This window comes from Gouania willdenowi, chromosome 24 (assembly GCF_900634775.1).
Source record: "Gouania willdenowi chromosome 24, fGouWil2.1, whole genome shotgun sequence".
NCBI classification, from domain to species: Eukaryota; Metazoa; Chordata; class Actinopteri; order Blenniiformes; family Gobiesocidae; genus Gouania; species Gouania willdenowi.
This window is the reverse complement of record NC_041066.1, coordinates 24,735,899-24,758,192: the sequence shown is the minus strand read 5'-3', so window position 1 is coordinate 24,758,192 and position 22,294 is coordinate 24,735,899. Positions and strand designations below refer to the sequence as shown.

Below are 22,294 nucleotides of genomic sequence, written 5' to 3'. Positions count from 1 at the left end.
CAAAAGTGCAAATCACTTCCGGTTTACAGCGAACGCTATTTCAAAATAAAACCCTCATTAAAAGGGTACATGTAGGGTTGGGGCCAATTATAATTGTAATTGATAATTAATTACAATTGTGACACAATTATAATTGTAATTAAAAACATATTTTGCTGTTGTAATCATAATCAAATTGAGTTTAGATAATTGACTGTAATTGACATTTTTTTTTAAATATAATTTTTATGCCAATTACAATTACAATTTAATTAAATGCAAATCTAGTAAGCCATATTACTGTTTTTATTGGCTAAAACATATGAAACATATTTTATTGATTGTTCACTACATATCAAGATTTCCCACTATCTAAAGTATATTTGCCATTTAAAAAAATAATTAAATCGAGGGGTTTACTGACACGCCCACTTCAGAAAATATTAATAGCAATATGTTCTTGAAAGCCTGACAAGGTAACCAATAGATGAGAATATATATATATAAACACATTTTTATTGCTTTTTACAGCCGATTTAAGACCAAACTGACCCGTTGTCATAGGAGATACTAACTTATCGTTCTAAATGTATTTATTTCAGATTGGTAACTGTGTTAAATAGTAATTTATCTTTAGTAATTGAGAATGTAATTGTAATTGACTTTCAGGGGGAAAAAATGTCAGTTTCAAGTAGTCATAAATTAGTTGTAATTGAACATTGGTAATTGAAGATACAATTGTAATTGACCCCAACCCTGGTATAAACCAAAAAATATGTTTACTGTACTACCAATAAACAAAATGTGCATGTTTATTAGTGATTTTCCTCCACATGTTCTTTCCTCTGGTTTTATTTCTTAGTGAGGACAACATGAGACTGTGTTGGAGCTCTTTCTGATGTTGTTTTCTCTCTTTATATCACTAATATTAACAGTTTACAAGTTTAAAAAGTAAAGTTTGAGGCGGGCAGTACAGTGACTCACAGACAGGGGGCAGTGTTTTAGCACTAAGGAGATCGTCATCAGACCGTTAAACCCTAAATTTCAAGATAAGAACATTAATCATTTTTATTTTTTTAGTAAAAGAATAATCAGCCTACGGAAGCCTATTGCATTCACTTGAGAAAAAAAATCGTTTTTTTTCTGAATAATGATTTTTGTTTGTTTGTTTGTGTTTTGGGCTTTTTTTCAGTCCTGTAGATCTTCAGCTTTTGTTGGGATTATTGTTATCCAACCATGGATAAGGTCAATATTTATATGTGAAATACCTGTCCAGGGTGTAGCCCCGCCCCCTAGCGCCTGAAGGACGCTGGAGATAGGCACCAGCAGACCCCCACCACCCTGAAAAGAACAAGCGGGTCGGAAAATGAATGAAAATACCATCCGTATTTTATTTAGAAAATAAACTGTTTTATTCTGTCTGTGGCACTACTTCTGTCCCACATGAGCTTTATCTTTGCAAATCAATCAAACTTTAACACTTCTGCTGCCGTGATACCATGAAACTTTCTATTTGTATGTACAGTATGTGTTTTTCAACTTTATTTACGTATCGATAAAGGGCTTTAACGGGGTCTCCAGATGTTTGAAATGAAGAGAGACCTCCAGGTCGCCACACAAAGTTATTTATAGAACAATAAAAATGTTTTTTCTATTTAATGAGAATGTTATAACCTGTCTGCTCTGACAGTAACAGCCGCTGGTACAGATGGGATGCGTTGTCGTGGGAACTGATTTACATAGGCTACTCCTGACTTTGAACAAATTTAATATACAAAAGTAGCAACATTACCTACGTTTGTTAGTTTTAAGGCCTTTGAAGATGACGTCACGACGTAAAAAGACTCAAACCAACAACCGCTAAGCTGGTTGTGAATCCCAACGACTCCTTTTCAGACCAAAGAGGTCACGTCTCCAAACCTGGAGAACTTGTTCTTTTGATAAATGTTGGTGGTTTGAGCTTTTTTTATTGTTAGGCATGTTTCTTAGTTTTATGTTATATAATTAAAAATGTTAAACTCAAAGCTGCTTTGGGTTTAATTGAAAGTTTGCACTTTTTCTTGAAACAATGTATTTACAAATATCAACTATAATGAGTGTTAAATCCTCCAGATATTTAAAGTAACAGATTTAACTTGTTTCCATGTATCAGTTTTCTACAAGTTCTTGAGAAAATAAAGATGTGGTTGCTGGTTTAAAATCCTTTCTTATTATTGAAGAGACTTTGTTTTTACCTTTTTAATTAAGTACATTTAGTCGTGTGTACTTTTAAACTTCACTACTTTTACCAGAGTCGTTTTTATTCAAGTATCTATACTTTTACTTGAGTACTGAACACTAGTACTTTTACCACCTCTGACCAAAGGCGACCTTTGAAAGCAGAATCATAGTCTGGAGCTTTAAATACATCACCTCTACATTTATTAGTGAATCTGATTCTCATTTGACACAAATAAATCCATTAAAGTTCAGTCTGAAGAAGCCTTTATTTGTTTGTCAGCTCTAGTTTTAGGAGGAATGATCTCCACTTTGAATGGAATGAAAAACTCCACCAGGGCTTTAGTGTCTTTAAGATCTAAGGAGAACTCCTGTGAGATCTTCTCAGGTGTCCAGTGTTTGGGTCGATGCTGATGGCTGCCCAGGGCCTTCAGCGCCTCCGCCAAGCTCAGTTTACCCTTAGGAACGTCAGAGAAATCCTCCAGACCATAGATGGGGGAGGGGAAGGTAAACCTGAGGGGGCGGCGCTCCGCTTCTTCTTCTACTGCCTGAAAACAGGACACAAATCAGAGAGAAAACAGGACTATGTTTGTCATCTCATCGGGTTTTTGTTGTCTTATCAAGTATTTGTGTTTTTGTAGTAAATATGTGTATTTTTTGTTGTCATTTTCTATGTTCACTTCAGGGGGTATGAAAGAACAAATGAGTGTGTGTGTTTCGGGTTCCTAACGTGTGTCAGACCTGAGCATTAGCATCAGACGGTGGGGGGAGGGGCTCCACAGACTGCACATACACAGACCTCAGGTGACCCAGCAGTGGCTCGTTTTTCTGACTCACAATCTCCGCTGTAAACAAAACACCATGTCGACGTTATACATCAAGTTGCGAAAAACCACAAAGTGTCTGTTTTATGTCATGGTGAGTTTCTGTGAACACTCTGATGAGCAGGTCCCTTTAAATGTAGTCACCGCAATGAATTGTGGGTCATCATTATGTGGTCTACTTTGGTAAAGGATGCATCAGTGTTTCCTATGCTGAAGGAGGTATAAAGAAACATAGAGCCTCCTTTCCTTAGCAAAAGAGAATTGGAACACTCCTTATCATGGCCGACACTTAAATACTTACGGAGGTAAAGGAAAAAGTGGATAGGAAAGGAGATAGGAGGGACTGTCAATGCCCGGTTGTTTCAGATCCTTTCAACGCATGCGCGTAAACTACGTCACTTCCTTCACTCGCAATCTTTACGACAGAGCTGCTGGGACGTGACATGTGATTGTAAACTAACCAGACAAAGTGACTATTTGTGGTGTTTTAATTGTTAATGAAAAAAAACCAATATTGACAATCAAGGCTCAATGCTTCCTTTAAAACCTCCTTTTGCCTAGGAAAACCTGAGACATACTTTACCAAAAGAGACGAGATAATGCTGACCCACAATTCCGTGCAGCAACAACATATAAAGGGACACGCCCACCCGGGCGCTTACTGGGCCGTCAGATTATTACCTCACCTAGTGGAAGTACGTCTGATTGTCAAAAAAAACGTGATGGCCTTTTCCTAACTCCTCTCTTAACACCTTTCCTTAACCCAGTGACGTCATCCATGGGGTTAAGAAAAAGTGGATAGGAAAGGAGATAGGAGGGACTATTCGGACGCAACCTGACACTGACATCTGTCACTTAAACACTTCCGGGGGTTTAGGAAAGGAGATAGGAGTTAATATTAGGAAACAGCCAGGGTGTGTTGACATTAATATTGGCTCAATTCATTTGTAATCTATGACGCAGCAACTATAGCCACACTAACGGCAGGGGTCACCAGTTAAAATCGTCGCCACTACATCGGTAACACCGGTGAGCAGAGCTCCACAATGACCGTGTGATGACCCCGGTGGAGAGTGACTGACCTGCGGGGCGCCGCTGCTGGGCTCCGGGGGGGCGCTGAGCTGGTGCCGGGGGGCCACTTTGGGCTTGTCCTTGGACAGCTCTCTGTGACACGTTTCTCTAGGTTAAGTTTCTGAATAAACGACCGACCCGCGACCCCATGTTGAAGCTCGTCTCCTCAAAGTGTGGAGTACGGCAGCCCGTGAGGTTCATTAGACGACAGAGAACGTAGCAGCGCCCCTGCGGCTGAAAGCTAAAACGTTGTTTTTTGGGTTTTTTATGGTTTTTCCTTTTTTTTGTTGATTGAACATTTGCAAAATACAAATTCTCAATTAGGATAATATATTAAAGCTCCAACTTCTTCAAAGCAAATAACAAAAACAACATAAGGGGGTACATTATATATTTAAGGAAAAAAATAAAATCAAATATTGTAAATAGACAAATGAGGTGCATGTATCAGGGCTCCCATATGAGATGGACATACAAATATATAATTATATGAATATAAAAATATTAATCGCAGCAGAGGCACAACAGGAGGAAATCATAAATGATAATTAATAAATCTGGGGCGATGGGATATTTCAGTTCAAGTGTCTTATGAGTTCAGGTTGAGGAATAGATAAGATATGAATGCACATAAACATATCTACATCATTATACACAGGTGAACTACCACTTCAAATTCAAACAATAAATTATGAGCAAAGTCTAAGTTAACATAACTTCCTGCAAATTTACTTGTCTAAAGATTGAGAGACAGGACATAGAGAAAATAGATGTTTTAAAGTTCATCTACGTTAGCAAAAATCCACCTCAAAATTAAAAATCTCTTTTTAAAGGAGTTTTGACGCAGGATTTAAGATTTTTATACGTGATTATAATACGTGATGTTTCCACGCTGGTGACCTCTAGTGGCCATCTGTGGCAACAACATCTTATTATTGTTTCTATTTTTACTCATCAAAAAAAAAAAAAGTAGTGTTTTTCAGGTGTGGAACCCAATTAATTTATAAATCAATTAATCAATTTTACTGCCTGATGACAAGCATATTAAACTAAATACATGACGTGAAATTAATCTGTGACCTTTAAAGGTCTCCGCCAGGGTTTGGGGGTCAATTAGAATTGTAATCGCTTAATTGATAAACAATAAAAATTCTGGTGTAATATAATTGTAATTAATATATATACTGTGTATGTAAACATAAAAACCTAAACTCACATACAAACACTCAGTACAAGGACCAATTTCAACCACTAAAATACACATTTGTCGGATTTTAAATGAAAAACAGCAAGCATGATGGGAGCTTATTTAAAAATAAATAAACCTCGAACATAAAAAACAACACCTAGACAGATTATATTTAAAACTCAAACTTCTCAAAGTTCTTTGGAGCCCAGTGAACAAATTAAAAAAATAAAATAAAATCTTTACACACCATGAGTGAACAAGACTGCACCAGGATTGACTACCACCACCACCCAGAGCCAAACACCAAGCATCTCAGAGGATAGCAGGTGTAATGCAAGTGAAGATTGAGTCACCCTTCCAACCAGACCCAACCAATGTCAAGAAGAACCAACCATTAGGAAGAAGAACCAACCAATGTCAAGAAGAACCAACCACCACCAAGAAGAACCCAACGTTAGCAAGAAGAACTAACCACTACCAAGAAGAACCCACCATTAGGAAGAAGAACCAACTAATGTCAAGAAGAACCAACCACCACCAAGAAGAACCCACCATTAGGAAGAAGAACCAACCAACCAATATCAAGAAGAACCAACTAATAAATTTAACCCTAAAGGTTAAAAAAACAAAAAACACTTTTCTAGGAACCACTGTAGACCGGATCTGAGACCAACCCCTACCCGAGAGGATCAACCAACTCATCAGTCTGATTGACTTGACTGAGGCTGGATACCTAGCGGTGATAACTAAGGCCTTAGTCAATCAGATAGTGAGTATACGGCCCCCCTGGGTTCCGACTCTAGGAACAGCACGCAGGGTGTGGTGGTCTGGAGCTGCAGGACCTTAATCAGAAGCTCAGTTTTCTACGAGGAATAGCCTCAGTCACACAACAGCACATTCCACTCTACACACGAACCAATCTGAAAACTACCCCCCAAAAATAACCCATTGATCTCCTTCAAATTGTCACCGTCCCCTAAACTCCGCCCTCTATCCTAAAGTAGAGGTTAGACCGGGGGTGCAACGGGACCCAGACTCCTCTGGACTCATTTTCTTCTGATTCCCTGGATCAACCAGTGACCGAGTCGAGAATCCAACTGGACGCAGGAGAAGGTCAACCATCCCCTGATGACATTTGATAAGAAATCAGGCCATAGATGTACTTTTAATTAAAATAATAGCAGATAATCTCATCCTCAGGGACCCCAACTTTCCTTTCTCAACCAATAATTTAAACTCAAAATAAAGGGGTATACACCAGGTATAGATTCAAAAGGACGCACACCAGAGGTTGATCACCTTTGGGAGGGGGGGGGGGGGGGGGGGGGTGTATAGTGAACAAAGGCCAAAACTTCTGTTGATCTTGAAGGTGAAAAAAAAATACAAAGACCTGCAATAAACAATAAATAAATGTCGTCATCTTGTGAGGTTTTTGAGAATTTTTGTGTATTTCTGTCAATATCTTTTAAGGATCTACTGATTAGATATTGATTCAATATCAGTAAAAACTAAAATAAAAAAGGAAAAAGTAGAAGAAAAAAAAACACATTATACAACTTTCAAATCCCAAAAAAGGTTTATTGTTTGCTGAACATTTTGATGTTTGATAATTAACTACTGAACAATGAGCCTGTGGAAACAAAGACCTTGTAAAAATCCATCAGTTAATAATCAATCAGTGTCAACTTTAAAAGTAATGAATCACTTCATTAAAGTTCCCTCAAATAACCATTTCAGTTTCAAATATTATTAAAAAAATGTTGATTTTTAAATAAAATTACATATATTCATCTATTTAGTTATCTTTTTATATATCAATTTATTATTTTAATTGCAGACATTTGATTTAGCTACTTAATGACATTTTAAAAATGTTTATAATAATTCAATGTGTCTGCCTATTATTTATTTATTGATTTAAAGCTGCTCGGGATATACATTTTTATCAAATAAAAGCCAGTGTAAAAACACTTCTATACATCCATCCAAGGAACTCCACATCCCACAATGCAATGCGTCAAACTTTTCTGACAATGTAAATAAACTGAATTTTCAAAACAAACTTTCGAGCAGCAATTTCCACTTTTCACATCTTGTTTTTTAAAACAACAAATGATTGGATTTATTGATCTGAGGCCTAAACTTAGTCTTTAAACGCTGGCTGTGGGTTTTAATGGATTAAGTGCTATTTAAACATTACAGTAAAAAGTAAATATTTCCCATGTGACACACTGTAAAAGAGGAGTTCCCTCTGAATGAATAAATAAATATATATTCCTTTGGACATTCAGAGGTAAAACAAACATTAGCTTCAATGGTTGGCTTTTTATTCAGGCGGCGCTAGGACGTCCTGGGACAGTGTGAAGACGAGTCCGTGTTGAGGACCTCGATCATGGTTCTGCTGGAGGTGAAGCTCTCTGCCACAGACGGAAGGTTGTGGTACCAGCCCGGTAAGCTGGAGGAGGAAAAAAACATCTTAGCACCGTTAGCTTCACCTAACAGAAGCTGTAATACAACACGCTAAGTTAAGCAGGTGATTTCAGCCTGGCTACGTGCGCGCTCTAGTGACACAGGAGGAGATTACAGCGTCAGACCAATCACAATCACTGAGAGCAACTTAAAAGTATGAAGGATTAAAATCCATAATTCACAACAAAAACACGAGCTGTGTTTCCATTACAGATTTCAAGCAATATTTCTAAATGTCCACAAAGTCTAATGTGTCTTTGAATGCGTTTCCATTGAAGGTTGTTTTGGGGGTGGAGCCTGGTAACTCTGGTGAAATCTAATCCTATCAGACTTCTCTACAGGAATATATTTATTAATTAATTAATCAATGGGTCTGAAAGTGTCCGATACACGCAGGTTTGATCAGCTGACTACTGTAGATATATATCTATGTTATATTATATACTCTCTCTCCTGTCAGAGTCACATCAGATCCACACATAGACGTGTTCACAACGATCCTCCTTTGATTGAACAGATCGTTTTATAAAAGATCTGATTGGTCAGGAGGCGGAGTTTTCGTACTTGTTCAGATCCAAGCCATAACATAACCTGGTCCAGACCAGGTTAGTCGTTCAGCCTAAGTTACCGTGGTGATTTAGCCCCGTAAGACAATTGTTCTGAATAAGATCTGAGCGAGCACTAAAGTCTAGATTCATAGGACACCTTCTGTTAGCTTAGCTGAAGCTAACAGAGATAAATCCAGGATATATTTATCTCGCTTCGTTGTACAGGCCCTTAAAGGACAGATGATGATTGGCTGGTGATGACGACGTACCTCCTGAGGCTCATCCAGTGTTTGGCCGTTCTGCTGAAAGTGTCGGGACTGGACGTCGTCATGGCTTCAAAGTCCACCAGCTGGAGCCACAGAACACACAACGTTTGAGTCTTTGCTTAAATATTACATTAGTGGAATGATTAACAAAATCATATTAAGGTTTGTACAAATATCTGTCAATTAAAAAAAAAAGTATATTAATCAATTACTGAGCCTGAAATAAATAACCCAATAAAGTTAACCTTCCTCTTGTGTTAGCTTTCTGTTAGCATCTCTAATGCTAACGAGTCCTAAATCAGCTGTAAAATACACTAAAAACTAATATCTATCATCCAATTTATTTCCTATTCATTGATTACCTTGTTAGGGTTCATAATCAATGAAAATATAGGTTTGAATATTTATGGTGTGGGCGTCTGAGCCTTTTGTGTCACTGTACCCCTAGATTTATATTTTTCTTAAATGGTAAAATGTGTGAAAGCTTAATATAACACATTTTAATAATTAACTACAGTACATATGTGTAGAACTGTCACATGGTTCCTCAGGTTAGCGTTAAATTATAATTGTAATTGCCATAAATTCTATAAAAATTGTCAATTACAAAATGTATCTAAACTAAATTAGAATTTAAGTATGATTACGACAACAACACATTATCGAAATTACATTATTAATGATCAATTATGCAATTATAATTATTATTGACCCCAACTCTGATACTGTTATTGTTCTGTTACGTGGTTACTATAGCAACTAAGGCCTTCACTTTCTCCACCATTTGCTGCCTATCAGTAAATGTTTTTATATATATATATATATATATATATATATATATATATAAATAAAGGTGGTGTATGTTGTGTCCCATTTATATTGAACTGTCTTTGAAGACAGATTAGATTAGTCATTATATAATTTTATGCCATGAAATACAACAAAGAAAATAGTTTTTCAATTTCAGAACTACTTTAAGTGTTTGTTTTGCACAGTTATGTTATTGGCATATTTACTTTCATGGAATGCAACATGAATGTTTAGTTTTGGCCCTTCAATGAAAATAATTTGTTTTACATGAATCACACCAATCATGTTATTGATTTGTTCAAATGAAAAGTCAAAAGGTCACGTGTTCGTCACCTTTCCTTTGGGAATCCGACCCACAACTTCTCTACCGCTGGCCATCAGGGCTCCCATGATGACGGAGTAGGCCACCACGCTGATGAGAAGCAGAGCACACACACTTTATATTAGTGTTTCTCAAATGGAGTACGTGTACCCCTAGGGGTACGCGATGGCACTACAGGGAGTACGTGTGAAAGAGACAGAGCGGAAAATTAACAAATAGTCAGTCTTGGTCCCACCCCAGGAATGGAAATGATAAAACTATAGAAATAATCTATTCAGGAGCCACTAATTTAGTGTGCTTCAACCTTAGGGTCGGGACCCCATGTGGGGTCGTCTGGTGTTTAAATGGGGTTGCCTGAAATTTCGGAAAGCCTAAAATAGATTTATGAAATGTTTTCATGACATTAATTTTAATTTAATTACAATACTTAATCTTTATCAACTGTATTTCTATTATTTCACTTTATGAAATATAAATCTAGTTACACTAAAATGTGGTAAAATGAATATCTGAGCTCAAACATGATGATTAAAATAACTGACACACACACACACACACACACACACACACACACACACACACACACACACACACACACACACACACACACACACACACACACACACACACACACACACACACACACACACACACACACACACACACACACACACACACACACACACACACCACACACACACACACACACACAGCTGAGTGTACCTGGAGCCCCTGGACAGAGGCATGAGGTTGCAGAAGTAATAAACCAAAGACAGGATCAGGTTACACACGGCGTCAGCGTCCTGAAACACAAAGCATGTCATGGCCCCAGGAGAGAGAAACACACACACACATTGTTGCAACAAACGTTACATCAGCAAAAGTTACACACAGAAAACTGGAGAAAACGCCTCCAACTGTGCGCTAATGCTAACGGCTAATCAGGCCATCTATTACTGCAGAAGTTCTTAATTCATGGGTCGTAAACCCTGTTTTCACAGGCTCACAGCACAGGTGTAGTGAAATACAAACAAAAAAAGATCTGGAGCTTTTATTTTGAAGGAGATGTGTCTATTTAGAGTAGATATATACAGTAGGTTTTTGTTCTTTTGTGTATTTAGTATCTTTTTATATTTATCTGTTACTTTGTGTAGTTATTTTGTGTAGTTTTCAGTTATTTTGTATGTTTCATATATTTTTGTTCACACAAAATGACACTGTTGTTCAGTTTCCCATGTCTGATGGGTCTCAGGTTTTATTAACTTAATTTAATTTATAATTTTTTTGTTAAACATGATTAAAAAAATGTAATTTGAACTTTTTTTTTTTTAATCGATACAATAATGGCTCATTAAAATATCGCGATATATCACTGGATCAATTATTTCTTACACCGTAATATTTGTCACTTTGTGATTAAAATAATGTAAATTAAAGAAGTAGCTTCACTAAGTTTATCACAAGTAATAAAAATTTATGAAATAACATTTTTTTTTTTAATTTTGGGCTCGTGTTTGTAGATTTAAAGCTGATTACGATACTTTCTTTCCCTCCCAGTAGACGTGACCAGACATGTGACCCTCACCCCCAGCTCCGTGGACAGCATCAGTGCTTTCCCTTTGGCCGTCAGCTCTTTGTAGATGGACTCGATCTCTGACTGATACTGCTGCGTCCGCTCCTCGGTCGTCTGCGTCTCCACCGAGAACAACATGTTTCCCACCCTCCAGACGAGAAAAGAGAGAAAACCGATCAACAGCTGTGACGCTACAAACCAATAATGAAACACAGAAACGTTAAAGGAAAACCAACTTATACCAGATGTGATGCACTGGTGACACACAGCCACCAAAACAAACACAAAATGACTCTAAAAATACAAGAAATGACTTAGAAATACACAAAATTATTCCTAAAAAAACAAAATGACTCTAAAAACAAACAAAAGGACAGAAAAAATACATAAAATGAAACAAATAATAGACAAAATTACTCCTAAAACACACAAACAACAAAAATACACAAAAGGACTTTGTTCAAACTCTCATTTCCTGTGCTTATGCTTATATTGGTCATTGATTCTAAATTCTGACATGAATGTTGATAAAACGGTAATAAAAGTTACACTTGTCTGAATCACTGTCTCATTAAATCCTCTTAATGAGAAATCATGCTTGTTTTTCTTTTTCCGTTAAAAAACAGACAAAAGAAATAAAAGAACACAGACAAAGGCTTTAAAAGGAATAAAATAAAATAAAAATGTGTCTGATTGCCTCGGGGAAAAAAGTAGTGCTTTATTTTTTAAGCTAAAACACAAATGTACCCGTTCAGAATGAATGAATGAATAAAATAAAAGTAAAATACCTGTCCCCTGTGATGGTGATGGTGAAGCCGTCGTGCTCCGTCCCAGGATCCTTCATGCTCGGCACTTTGGAGTTCACCGTGAAGCCGTCTCTGGTTTTACTGTTGAACTGCTTCAGGAGGAGAAAACGCCAAAAAACATCACTTTTCAACCACACAAGGGTCCAACTTTAAATAAATACACAAAATGACAACAAATATTCACAAAACAATGAAAAATAAACGGAATTTAAAAAAAAACACACAACAAAATCATAAAAGAATACGCAGAATGACAAAGACAAAAAATAACAAGAGGACAACAAAAATATACAAAATTATTAGAAAAATACAAAAAAAAAATACTAACATGAATGTTGATAAAAACTGATCTACATTTTAAATGTCAACATTTCTCTTTTTACCTTCATTATTGGGAGCAAATCTTCCACTTTATTTACATTTTCCAGAGCCTGGCGGACCTCCAGGAGACCCCTGGGATTGTACGCACTGGGACAGACGAGGAACAAACTGTGTCAAAGACAGGAAACCAGAAACGAGCAGAAACCAGTGCCTCCAGTTGGGCTTTACCCATGATACACCAGGATTCTGTCTTTGATGAAGTCCAGTATGTGGTCGAAGTAGGCCAGGTATCTGATGTTGATGATTTGTCCTCTGGTGGACACAAACGAGGGTCACTAAATCAATGACATGTCTGAGTAGGGGGAGGGGTGGGGGGGCGTTACCTGATGAGGTTGATGTGATTGTTGAAACCTCGGCTCAGACTGCGAGCAGGCATCTGGTCTAACCACAGAACTGGTTGGTCCAGATCTGCAATCCTAAGGTTAGAGAGAAGAAAGACCTCTTAGTCATCGATCTAACAAATCCAACCGGCTTCACGCGGGACACGTGGCGTCGTTTGGCAATTCAAACAAATCAAGTTAAAACGTCTAGACGCCGTTGCATCATAGTCACATGGTGGCACACGTGGAGCTGGAGGCCATTGTGTGTTCACATTAGTCATTTACTATTACTACTCAAATAATATTAATAATACAAACTTATTTTACTAATAATGTTAGGGCTAGGGCTGCTCAGTTAATCAAAATGTGATTATTACACCCAACAATACTTTTTCTTTTTTTTACATATATTTTATTCACTAAATAAAACAAACCCACTATTTCAGACATCTACAAATAATAAAGCTTGGCACACACACGTTTTTTAATCCACGCACATGCAAGCTCCTCCCCTCCGCCCCGCCCCTCTCAAAGCCAAAGCTAGCCTGCAGGCTAAAGTGAGGAAAGTTGTTGCTAATGGTTTGAAAACACTGGTAAACAAGTGACAAGTTAAATTCTCTTCTATGGAACACTTTTGTGTTTATGATGAGATCTACAACAAAGACACATCATGTGTAATAAGTGTTTTGTTTTGTGCAAAAGTTAATATACTTGATTTTACTGTTTGAAGGAGTTCATTTCTGTTTAAAGAATATATTTTTTTGGTTGACAAATAATCGTTTGAATAATCGTGATATCAATCATGAATAAAATAATCGTGATTATCATTTTTTCTATAATCGAGCAGCCCTAGTGAAAACATCATCTATCATCAATAAACCACACACGAGCAACTGGTGACACAAGGGTTCAACCTCAAACAAATACGCAAAATGACTCAAAACGAACAATAAATATTCACAAAATGACAAAAAAAACTTAGAAAAAAAATAAAAAAAACCCAAAAATTGCTAAAAAAAAAAATAACCGACAAAATGACAGAAAAATAAATAAAAGACACAAAAAGGACAACAAATACAGAAAATGACAACAAAAATGACAGAAAAAAACCAGAATGACTAAAAATCCAAAGAATTGATAGAAAAATATCCACAAAATGTAAGAGAAATTGTTACGTCGCAGCAGAAGCGTCTCCAATCAGACGTGAGTGTGATTCTACAGTTGGCAGTAATTAAAGGTTACATAAATAATGTTTTATGATCATATCGCACATTTCTGTGGGATTTTTACCTTTAAACAAGTGGCTGAAGGTCTAGCTGTGATGCCAATGTAACTTTTTCTATGTAATGTGTGATTTCAGCTTAAAATGTAAGCTTTGTTTTTGTATTTTATTCTGAAGGAATCAGCCTAAGCTCTCACATTATTTAGTAAAGCCTTTATTTCAGTCAAAATCTTCAGTGAAATTCATTAAAATCCCTAAAATAACGTAGAATTGCTATCAGAAGTCCTAGCATTTTAGCACTAGCATTTCCATGCACTGACGGCGTGATTTGGTGTTTTCGTATTTGAAAGTGAAATGACGGAATAAGCCGGAGCTGCAGCGGCTTTGACGGACGAGTGTTTGCATACGTTGGAATAATTAATAAGATATCATATTCAAAGCTGGTGTAACAAAGGTCACTAATGTAAACAAGAGCTGAAAAATCAAATGTGAGGAAAACACCCTGCGGGGAAGGATCGTTTGAGGAAAACAGACTATTCAGCCAAAAATAAAAGGAATGAATCAGAAATAATCAGATTTCTCTGGATAGGATCATTTGAGAGATTGACTTAAAGCGTTGAATGTGTGTGCGTGTGCTTTCTGTTTTGCTATTTCCTCGTCACCTCCTCCATTTGACAGCGATGTCAAACATGTCCCTCCACTGCATCTGCCTGGTCTTGCCGTTGACTCTGACTTTGGAGTTGCTCCATGTGCGCTGCATGGCCTGCATCACCTCCAGAGTGGCTAAGCCCATGGCTGCGAATGCACAAAACGCTCCCGTTAACGCCCAAACCCTTCACATGCCGTGGTTAAAAAGGGGCGGTACCTCTGTGGATTCTCTTGTTGGGTAAGAAACCAGGGGTGTCGTACTGCATTAGGGCCCCCAGATGATCGGCTGTGCAGACCAGCTTCTGGATTTCACTGCTGTAGCTCTCAAAGTTCTGCGGCAGCACGTCTCTGCAGAGGAAGGCACCGTCGGATAAACGATTGGTTGGTTTGGATATTAGGTTTAATAGTTGATTGGTTGGATGATCACTTTAAAGGTTGGTTGATATTTACTGTAGATGGTTAGCTTGTTGGTTTAAGGGTTGAAAAATAGTTTAAGGGTTGGATGTTTGGACATTAGTTGGTTGAATGATTCGTTTAAGGCTGGTTTGGTTGGTAATTCATTTGGTTGGATGGTTCTTGCTGCTTAGTCTCCGGTTTTGTTGGTTGGTTTCTGGTTGGCCCCTGACGTTCACTGTTTTGTTGGTTGGCTCCTTTGTTTACTGGTTGGTTGGCTCTTGGCCCCGTTGTTGGTTTCCTCTAGTTGGCTCCTTCGTTGGTTGGTTGGTTGCTGGCTCCTGGGCCCCGTTGGTTGGTTTACTCGTTGGCTCCTTCGTTTGGTTGGTTGGTTGGCGGGAGCCTGGCCCGTTGGGTGGTTGCCTGGTTGGCTCCTTCGTTGGTTCGTTGGCTGGATCTGGCCCGTTGGTTGGTTTCCTGGTTGTCTCTGTTGGTTGGTTTGGCTCTGGCACCGTTTGGTTGGTTAGCTGCTTCGTTTCCGGTTTGTTGGCTGTTTTGGCTCGTTCGTTGTTCCTTCGTCTCCTCCGTTTTCCTCTTTGGCTGGTTGGTTGGGCTCCTGTTCGCTGCTTCGTTTCCCTGTTTGTCTGGTTGGCTGTTTGGCTCGTTAGCTGGTTTCCGGTTGCCTCCTTAGTTGTCGGTCGGTTTGGTTACCTTCTTGATCTGTGGCTGCAGGCCCGGCTGCTCTTCATAGTCTCTATTAGAAAAGGCAGATTTTTCCCAGTGGTTCTTAAAGTTCCCCGGTAAGTCCTGATCCACGTTTACTTCTCGGCCACCGGGACGTCCAGGTGAGATGAGGTACGCGAGTACTCTGAGAGGAACGAGATCATGGACGTTGGAGCGGAGTCGTTACAGTGACTGAAAACAAAGTGTTGATCAGAGGCTAAAGATGACCTCGGAGGTACTTGACTTTGAGGTATTCCGAGCTGGCCTTCTGTCCTAGCAGAGGATCGTTTAGCATGACTTTGGTCTGAGCTTTGATGCCCTCGTAGAACTGTCCCATGGCCACGTGGCTCAGCCCCTTCATGTACTGGCACACCTCGTTATAGGGCTCCAGCTGGAGACACCTCTGGAGGACGAGAGAAAGAATCATGGAACCAGGATGAGGAGAGTCCAGGGCTGCATCCGAATATACCCTCCTATCTCCTTTCCTACCCTCTTTTCCTTAACCCCCTGGATGACGTCACAGGGTTAAGGAAAGGTGTTAGGAGAGGAGTTAGGAAAAGGCCATCACGTTTGTTTTGATAATCAGACGCACTTCCACTAGGTGATGTAATAATCCGACGGTGGTGAAGGTTAGTGACGTCTGCTGTAGTGAAAAAACTACAAATTTCCAAAAATGAACAAAAAGCGCATTTAAAACACTTTCCGCTGATAATCTCAAAAATCACACAGTTTGAATGTAAATCAAAGGAAACAAGGTTACCATGGCTACGAGGAACAAAAGTGAAACAAAAACATCACATTGAGAATAGTTGGTTCCACTCACTAATATAAAATATGTTGAATAAAACAATGTCTCTGATCCATTTTTCTAGAACCACAGTGTCTGTTTTATGTCAGTTATAATCTGATAATATGAATTACATATCATAAAATATGGCTTTTACATTATTTAAAGTTGTTCAAGGCATATTATTGCATTGGTAACTTACATGATCTACATCCCTTGTTGGTCATAGTGAGTTTTTGTAAGCACTCAGGTGTGCATGTCCCTTTAAATGTTCTCGCCGCAAGGAATTGTGGGTCATCATCTTGTCTCCTTTGGTAAAGGATACATCAGTGTTTCCGAGGCTAAAGGAGGTTATTAAGGAAGCATGGAGCCTCTTTTCCTTAGTTTATGTGAAAACAAACGCTCTTTATCATGGCCACCACTTAAACACTTCTGGGGTAAAGGAACAGTGAATAGGAAAGGAGAAAGGAGGGAATATTAGGACCCAGTTCTGAGTCTCATCCACCTTAAAGTTCCCGATGGCCTCTTGCAGCGAGCCGTGGTGGTAGAGCATCATTCCTCGCAGCTGCAGAGACTGGATGTGGTTCTGGTTCAACATCAGAGCTTTCTGGAAGCTCTCCATGGCCGACTCAAAGTCTCCCAACTCTCTGGAGGTGCAGAAATATGAGAATCCAAAAACTGGTTTGGTTAGAAACGAGTAAGGCAGAAAGTTCATTTCAGGACGAGTAGTCGGGAAGCTTTTATTTTGAAACTACTCCCTGTACATCAACAAAAGTGACAAAAACGATACCTGTAAGCCTGGCCCAGGCTCTTATAGGCATCAATGAAGTCTGCCTTTAACTTCAGCGCCTCTTTGAATGTCTCGATGGCTTCCTGAACCAGAGCAACAACACACACGGTCACACACACACACACACAAACTCCATACCAGCGACCAGTCCCACTGCACGTTTTAATTAGCTTAGCATGTAGCAACGCTGGCTAAGAAGGGGTAAAGATTAAAGAAGTGGAACTACGGTATGTTATCAAATGATCTAATTGGGCCAATAAAAACTGCTCCAACTGATAAACAATGCGACTCTATAAAACGTGCTAAATGGCTGAGGAACGTGATGGGCGGAGCCAACCTTCAGCATCCCTCTGTGAAAGAAGGTGAGGCCTTTGTACAACATGGCGATGGGCTGGTTCTTCTTCAGCTCCAGTGATCGCTGGAAGTCGTCCATCGCTGCCACGTAGTCCTCTGAGATGAAGAGCAGGGTCCCCCTGTGACGGAAGAGACGCGCCGACGGCTGCAGCTGGATGGCTTTGGTCAGATCCCCCAGAGCCTCGCTGATCCGGCCCAGAGGAGACAGGATCTGCACCGCACACCAACGGAACACTGAGGCGTCTTAAAAACGATCCCAAACTATGGACGTATGTTTCACCTCTGCTCTCTGCTCGTAGACGTCGGGCCAGTTCGGCTCCAGGGTGATGACTCGGTTCAGCTCGAACAACGCCAAGTCGGCATTTTTAATGTCCTGGTAGGACAGGATGACAGAGTGTTGCATTTAATTCCCCTACAAGTTTAATTTGTGTAAAACATACTGTCTAAGTGTTATTGTAACCTCCTAAATAAATAAAGGCCTGATCTAAGAGTCACTTTATCAACATTCATGTCAACATTTAGAAATCTGAGCTTTAACACAGGAAACAACAAAGGGTTTGAGTATTTCTCTTTTTATATATTTTTATTTTGTACATTTTTGGATTCATTTTGTGTACTTTTGTCATTTTGTGTATATCTGTCATTTTTGTGTTTTTAGTTTTTTAGTCATTTTGTGTGTTCTCATGTATTTTTGTGTATTTGTCATTTGTGTTTAGATTGTGTATTGTCATTTCATGTATTTTTGGAGTGATTTTGTAAAATTTATGTTGTATTTTTGTGTTGTTAGTCTGTATTTTTGTCATTTTTGTGTTTTTGGAGTTATTTTGTGTGTTGTTGTTGTCTCATGTATTATTGTTGTCATTTTGTATTTATCTGTGATGTTTTTGTGTTTTTACTCAATTTGCGTATTTCTCTGTCATTTGTGTTTTTTTAGATTGTGTATTATTATTATTATATTATTTTATGTATTTTTGGAGTGATTTTCTAAATTTGCTTTATTTTTGTGTTAGTCATTTTATGTATTTTTGTCAACATTTTGTGAATTTTTGTGTTTTTAGAGTCATTTTGTGTATTTTTTCCAGGAACCGAGGGCCACTAGTTGCCCGTGTCTCATTTACTATTAGAAAATGATGGATTAAGATTTTTAAAACGAAACAGATATTTTATATTTCCATTTTCCTCCATACTTCAGTTAATATATTATATTATTATCCTATATTATATTAATCCCCATCTTGTTTAGCAAGGTTTTCTTTCTCAATGCCTTTAATATATCAATCAACCTTGCCGCCATGATGAATTCATGTTGGGTGTGGGATACATATGTATGTGTATATACGTATATATGCATATGTGTGTATCCATAAAATGAAGAGTCCGTCCTTAAGACTGCTCTACTGTAAAGTGCCTTGAGATACCATTGGTTATGATTTGGCGCTATACAAATAAAGATTGATTGATTGATTGATTTATCAGGATCCATCAGTGTGGTCGCTGAATGTTTGAGACCAACAGAGTGAACGAGAGGTTAAATCAGGCCGAACGTTGACGTCACTCACCTGCACACTTTTCTTCCCGTAAGCGATCCCTCGGCCATAAATGGCGCTGACCAGCTCCGGGTCACCCTGTGTCAAACGAGGACAATGACACTGGATTCTCGTTATGTGACTGAACGTGTGAGTGAGTTTGTGTAGAATGCCGTCACACACCTGCAGTAGGAGCGAGAAGTGTTTGATGGCTTCATCGTACAGGCCGTTTCCTATCAGGACGTAACCTATAGCTGCAGCAGCAACAAGTTAGCATAGCATGAACAACTCGCTTTTGTGCTACAAACAAAAGCGACAAACGTACCTAGTTCTTCGTCTGTGTTGTGGTTGTCCACGGGGAAAGGGATCTTCTTCTGCTCTAGAAACAACCTGGCTTGGCTCTGAACAATCACACACACAGCAAAGAGTTGAATGAAAAATGTGATCAGTGCCTAAAAGGAGGTCTTGGTTTCTGTCATTCTCAGGGAGATAAATAATAAAACGTACCAGGATCTTCTCAGCGTTGAGGGTGAAGACTGACTCACACGGGGGATTGCTTCCCTCTTCACAGTCTGGATCCTCCAACTGTAAGATCGAGGTCTCTGATAAGGAACGAGATGAAAGCATTTAGAAATATGACAGATGGGCAACTAAAACATCAGAACATATACACAAACGCAAAACAACAGAGAAAAAAAAAACCCATACAAACTTAGAGAAAATGACTTCTTTAAATGCACAAATCAGCAAAAAAAACACTACACAAACTTATAGAAAAAACCCAAAAGGACAATAAAAATGGTCAAAATGGCTTTAAAAACACAATACCAGCAAAAAAAGAAAGGAAATGAATGAAAAAAAGAAAATACCCAAAACAGCAAAAATAGAACAAACTCAAAACATACCAACTTATGAAAAATATACAACATACTAACTTGCAGAAAATACACAAAAGGACAACAAAAATGCACAAAATGACATGGCTAAAATATTAAAAATGACAGGGAAAAAAAAGCATAAAAACTTCTAGAAAAAAATGACTAAACACTACAAAAATATAGAAAATTAATTTAAGGAAAGATAAACTTAAATAAAAAACAAATAACAGCAAAAAATAGACAAAATGAACAAGGAAAAAACTAAACAGATAAATTAATAAAAATGACAGAAAAAAGGTTAAAAAAAAAACATACAAACTTACAGGAAATACACAAAAGCATGACAAAAAAAGAAAAAATGACTCTTAAAAACACACAAAACAGCAGCAAAAAAGACAAAATACAAATAAAAACATACAAACTTAAAAAAAAATTCACAAGGACAGCAAAAACAGAATAAATAAATGACTCAAAACATACCAACTGAACATACTTAAAAAATACAACAAAACAACAAAAATTAAGATATATGAAAAAATGTCTTTAAAAACCATGAAAGAAAACAAAAAACACAATCACTCCTAAAACACACAAAATGAGAAATACAAACAAAATGACAACAAAGATACACAAAACAGCAACAAAAACATACAAAAATCACATGACAACTCAGTCTTTATTTCCTGTAATAAAGTTCAGAATGTTGGTCAGAAACTATCACATTTATGTGACCACCTGCTGTGATCTCCTTATTTGGGTTTTTTTTGTTTTATTTTATTCCAGAAATGTCAGATGTTGGTGTGGACGCAGTCGTTTGTCCTCTCACTGGTGTGAATGACTCCAGTATACAGTCAAACCACCATCAAATGAGAAGAAATGTTGGATCCTGTTTGAAAGAATACATTAAATACTGAATAAATACAGTACACTAACTACACTGCTTTTGGATGGAAACTACTGTGACTGATTTTATGCTTACGTCAGCATCACTTTTCCTGTTTTGACATGTGCAGATAAATCAGAATTGTCTGCAAATGTGGAAAAATATTAGTTTATGAACAAGGTTTGCACTTAACCAAAACATTAATACATTGTATTATATCCTCGGCTACTAAAGGTGGAGTTTTAAACTCTTCCTGAACTCAGACCAAAGAAGCATTGGTGCAAATCTGATGTAGCATCAACATTCAAGTATATAGGTGATGCAAAAAATTAAGATATAAGTGTTTCCATAACTTTAGCAGGTTGCTTTCATTGATTGTCAATGGTTTTTCCAAATGAATTGAATTTGGTGTACTGTATAAAGTGGCTGCTCACTGTACTAGCCGGATGAAGGAGGAACCCAATGACAACGTAAAACTATGCCCTTCCTGCAGTGTTAATGAGGAAATTTTGTATTTAGAGGAACTAATATCTAAATTTCCGGTGTTTTTTTTTTTTAATGGAGTTTGGTGCTGAACTCTGTTCTAATTTAAAATGTTTGTCCAAAATGTATTTATCAATTTACATGGTTTTATTTCTTTACTTTAGTTGAGGTTTAAAGCGTACCACGGCTTATCTTGTTACCCAGGATGCTGTTATTAGCCGCTGAACGCTAGCTCCTCAGTGGTCACTCGACCCGGGTTACAGTGACAGTTGTGCCCAGCAAGGACGCAGCGGAGTCCCGGCGAAAAAGACAACACCTTACCGCAGTCTGCCGGGTAGTCCTCCCACTTGGACAGCGAATTACAGTCCTGCCTGTGGAGCTCGCTGTTAAACAGGGTCAGTGTGGAGAAGTGTTCCGTGGAGAATACCGTCCGGTTCAGGCAGAGGAGGGCGAGCAGCGCCGCAACAACGACCCGGCTGTCAGGGGCCATGTTCGGCTTCAGGTCACAGGAACAACACCGGAGCGGAAACTGGCTCCGCGCGCAGGGGGCGTGGAAATGTGGACCAAAAAAACCACACACAAGGTAAAATAAAGTCTAGATAATATTTCATTTGTAAATACATTTATTTGTCAGTATTTTTACTGCATACTGCATATTTATTATTTATTTATTTATATTTGTGGATTGTCACATGCTTCAATGTCCCACGTTTTTTCTAATGATAAAAAAATCAACCTTTATTTTGTAGGTTATGTATGGGGCGCCGATTGTGCATGCTAAAATAAACAGCAACATTTAGCAACAATGCGAAAATAAACAGCTTTTTTATTA

The 22,294-nt window shown here is 38.2% G+C and overlaps 2 protein-coding genes across 2 annotated transcripts; both read right to left on the bottom strand.

The window, feature by feature from the left end:
• Positions 1-2,446: 2,446 nt before the first annotated feature.
• Positions 2,447-4,292, bottom strand: ndufaf4 (NADH:ubiquinone oxidoreductase complex assembly factor 4). The gene is made up of 4 exons (XM_028440348.1): positions 4,230-4,292; positions 4,103-4,184; positions 2,938-3,041; positions 2,447-2,744 (listed from the first exon to the last, which is right to left on the bottom strand). The coding sequence occupies exons 1-4, from the start codon at positions 4,290-4,292 to the stop codon at positions 2,448-2,450; spliced, it is 546 nt and encodes a 181-aa protein (XP_028296149.1). The 3' UTR covers position 2,447.
• A 2,545-nt stretch (positions 4,293-6,837) lies between these two features.
• ttc13 (tetratricopeptide repeat domain 13) lies at positions 6,838-22,001 on the bottom strand. Its single transcript, XM_028439534.1, is given in 23 exon segments — positions 6,838-7,735; positions 8,567-8,646; positions 9,707-9,785; positions 10,419-10,498; positions 11,281-11,416; positions 12,057-12,166; positions 12,458-12,542; positions 12,624-12,707; positions 12,779-12,871; positions 14,660-14,792; positions 14,863-14,999; positions 15,760-15,863; positions 15,866-15,906; positions 15,990-16,164; positions 17,054-17,195; positions 17,339-17,421; positions 17,676-17,903; positions 17,973-18,065; positions 19,252-19,317; positions 19,402-19,472; positions 19,544-19,619; positions 19,726-19,820; positions 21,784-22,001. Coding segments are annotated over 23 exon segments (2,475 nt in total). The 5' UTR covers positions 21,953-22,001; the 3' UTR covers positions 6,838-7,620.
• Positions 22,002-22,294: the final 293 nt, after the last annotated feature.